Here is a 1436-nt window from a genome sequence, read left to right as displayed (position 1 = left end):
AAATGGGAAATCTTACCATTTCTAACAGCATAGATGGACCTTGAGGGATTATGCTAAGTGAAATAAGTCAGACAGAGAAAGACAAATGCCATATGATGTCACATATGTAGAATCTTAAACAGCAACCAAAAAAATGGGGAACTTATAAATGCAGAAAACGGATTTGTGGTTGCCAAAGTTGTGGGGGCGGGGTGGGAGGGGAGGTGAAATGGTTGACGGTACAAGCTTCCAGTTATAAAAATAACTCACGGGGATGCAATGTACAGGATGGCCACTATAGTATATAATAATACTGCATTGTAAATTTTAAAATGATAATATACTATGTGAATCACAATATATGTGACTTTCCTGAATAACGAATCGACCCACTATGCTCATTTCTGTGTCGCCTGGCACAGGTAGATCTCTATGGATTGGTGTATATGAAGGAGAAATTGTTTGCATGTGTAGACTGTGAGCACAGGATGCGTGTGTTCTTACCACAGCGGCCGGATGTCTGGCGAGGGAGGCAGTGTAGGGTCCCGAAGACGCACCTGCAGAGCCGGCAGCCGCAGACGGTCCAGGATCCGTGCACCAGGGTGCCGCACTCACTAAGAGGCCGAAACCCCGCGTTAGTACAGCCAGCGCGTGCATCCCACCCCGCTACTCACCACACGAACGCCCCCACTCCGGTCCAGCCATCCCGCTCATCTCTGCACCCACCTGTGCCTCAGGTCGTGCTCGCAGTAGCGGCCGGTGAAATGGGCGGAGCACACGCAGAAGCTACCCAGCACACAAGTGCCGCCGTTCATACAGCAACGCTGGGGCGGGAGTGCACCTATGAGGGTCGCCTGGGCGTCAGCTGGGAGCTTAGTGAGCTGTCCGCCAGAAGAGGGCATGAGGAGATCGCCACGGGGAGGCAATAAAATTAGCTCCCTGATTAGTGTATTTGCTCAGGTAAAGCCTGCTTGTTAATCAAAGGATTAAAAACAAACTACCTTGCGTGAAGTCGGGTCAGGAACAAGTCGGATGACAGGACCTAAAACCCTGCCCACAGCAGTAGGGTTTTTAGGGTTTTCTTTCTCCCTTCTTCCCTCCCTCCTCCCCTCCCTTCCTTCTTCATTCCTTCCTTTCTTTCCTTCTTTCACATGTTAAATTCAGGATGTGACTTTCCTGACAATGATTGAAGACAGGTCTCCTGGGCCAGGACCACCCACGGGTGCAATGATACCACTCTACCCGCCACAACCCACCCCCCACTACCTCCGCCAGAGGGACCCCCTGAGGACATGGGATCTGGCACCTGAGAGCCTGCAATAAGCCAAGTAGAGTCTGCTATTATCTTGGGTTGGGATATTTGTTTTAAATACATTTCAGTCATCTTTCTGGACCTGAGAAAAATACCCACTTAAGAGCAAATGCACATGGACACATGTTCGGTAGGCCTGGGGTCG

At 50.1% G+C, this 1436-nt stretch overlaps 1 protein-coding gene across 1 annotated transcript in view; it reads right to left on the bottom strand.

The window, feature by feature from the left end:
• Positions 1–1436, bottom strand: part of LOC102241020 (cryptic protein-like) — a 16924-nt gene that overhangs the window by 11657 nt on the left and 3831 nt on the right. Inside the window, exons 4-5 of the mRNA XM_014538640.1 lie at positions 706–820; positions 484–593 (exon numbers count right to left, since the gene is read on the bottom strand). Coding sequence (XP_014394126.1) covers positions 484–593; positions 706–820 — 225 coding nt within the window. The remainder of the gene's footprint in view (positions 1–483; positions 594–705; positions 821–1436) is intronic.

The sequence above is a fragment of the Myotis brandtii genome, unplaced genomic scaffold, assembly GCF_000412655.1.
Source record: "Myotis brandtii unplaced genomic scaffold, ASM41265v1 scaffold195, whole genome shotgun sequence".
In the NCBI taxonomy this organism is placed as follows: Eukaryota; Metazoa; Chordata; class Mammalia; order Chiroptera; family Vespertilionidae; genus Myotis; species Myotis brandtii.
Note: the sequence above shows the minus strand (reverse complement) of the source record. Positions and strands in the feature narration are given on the sequence as shown.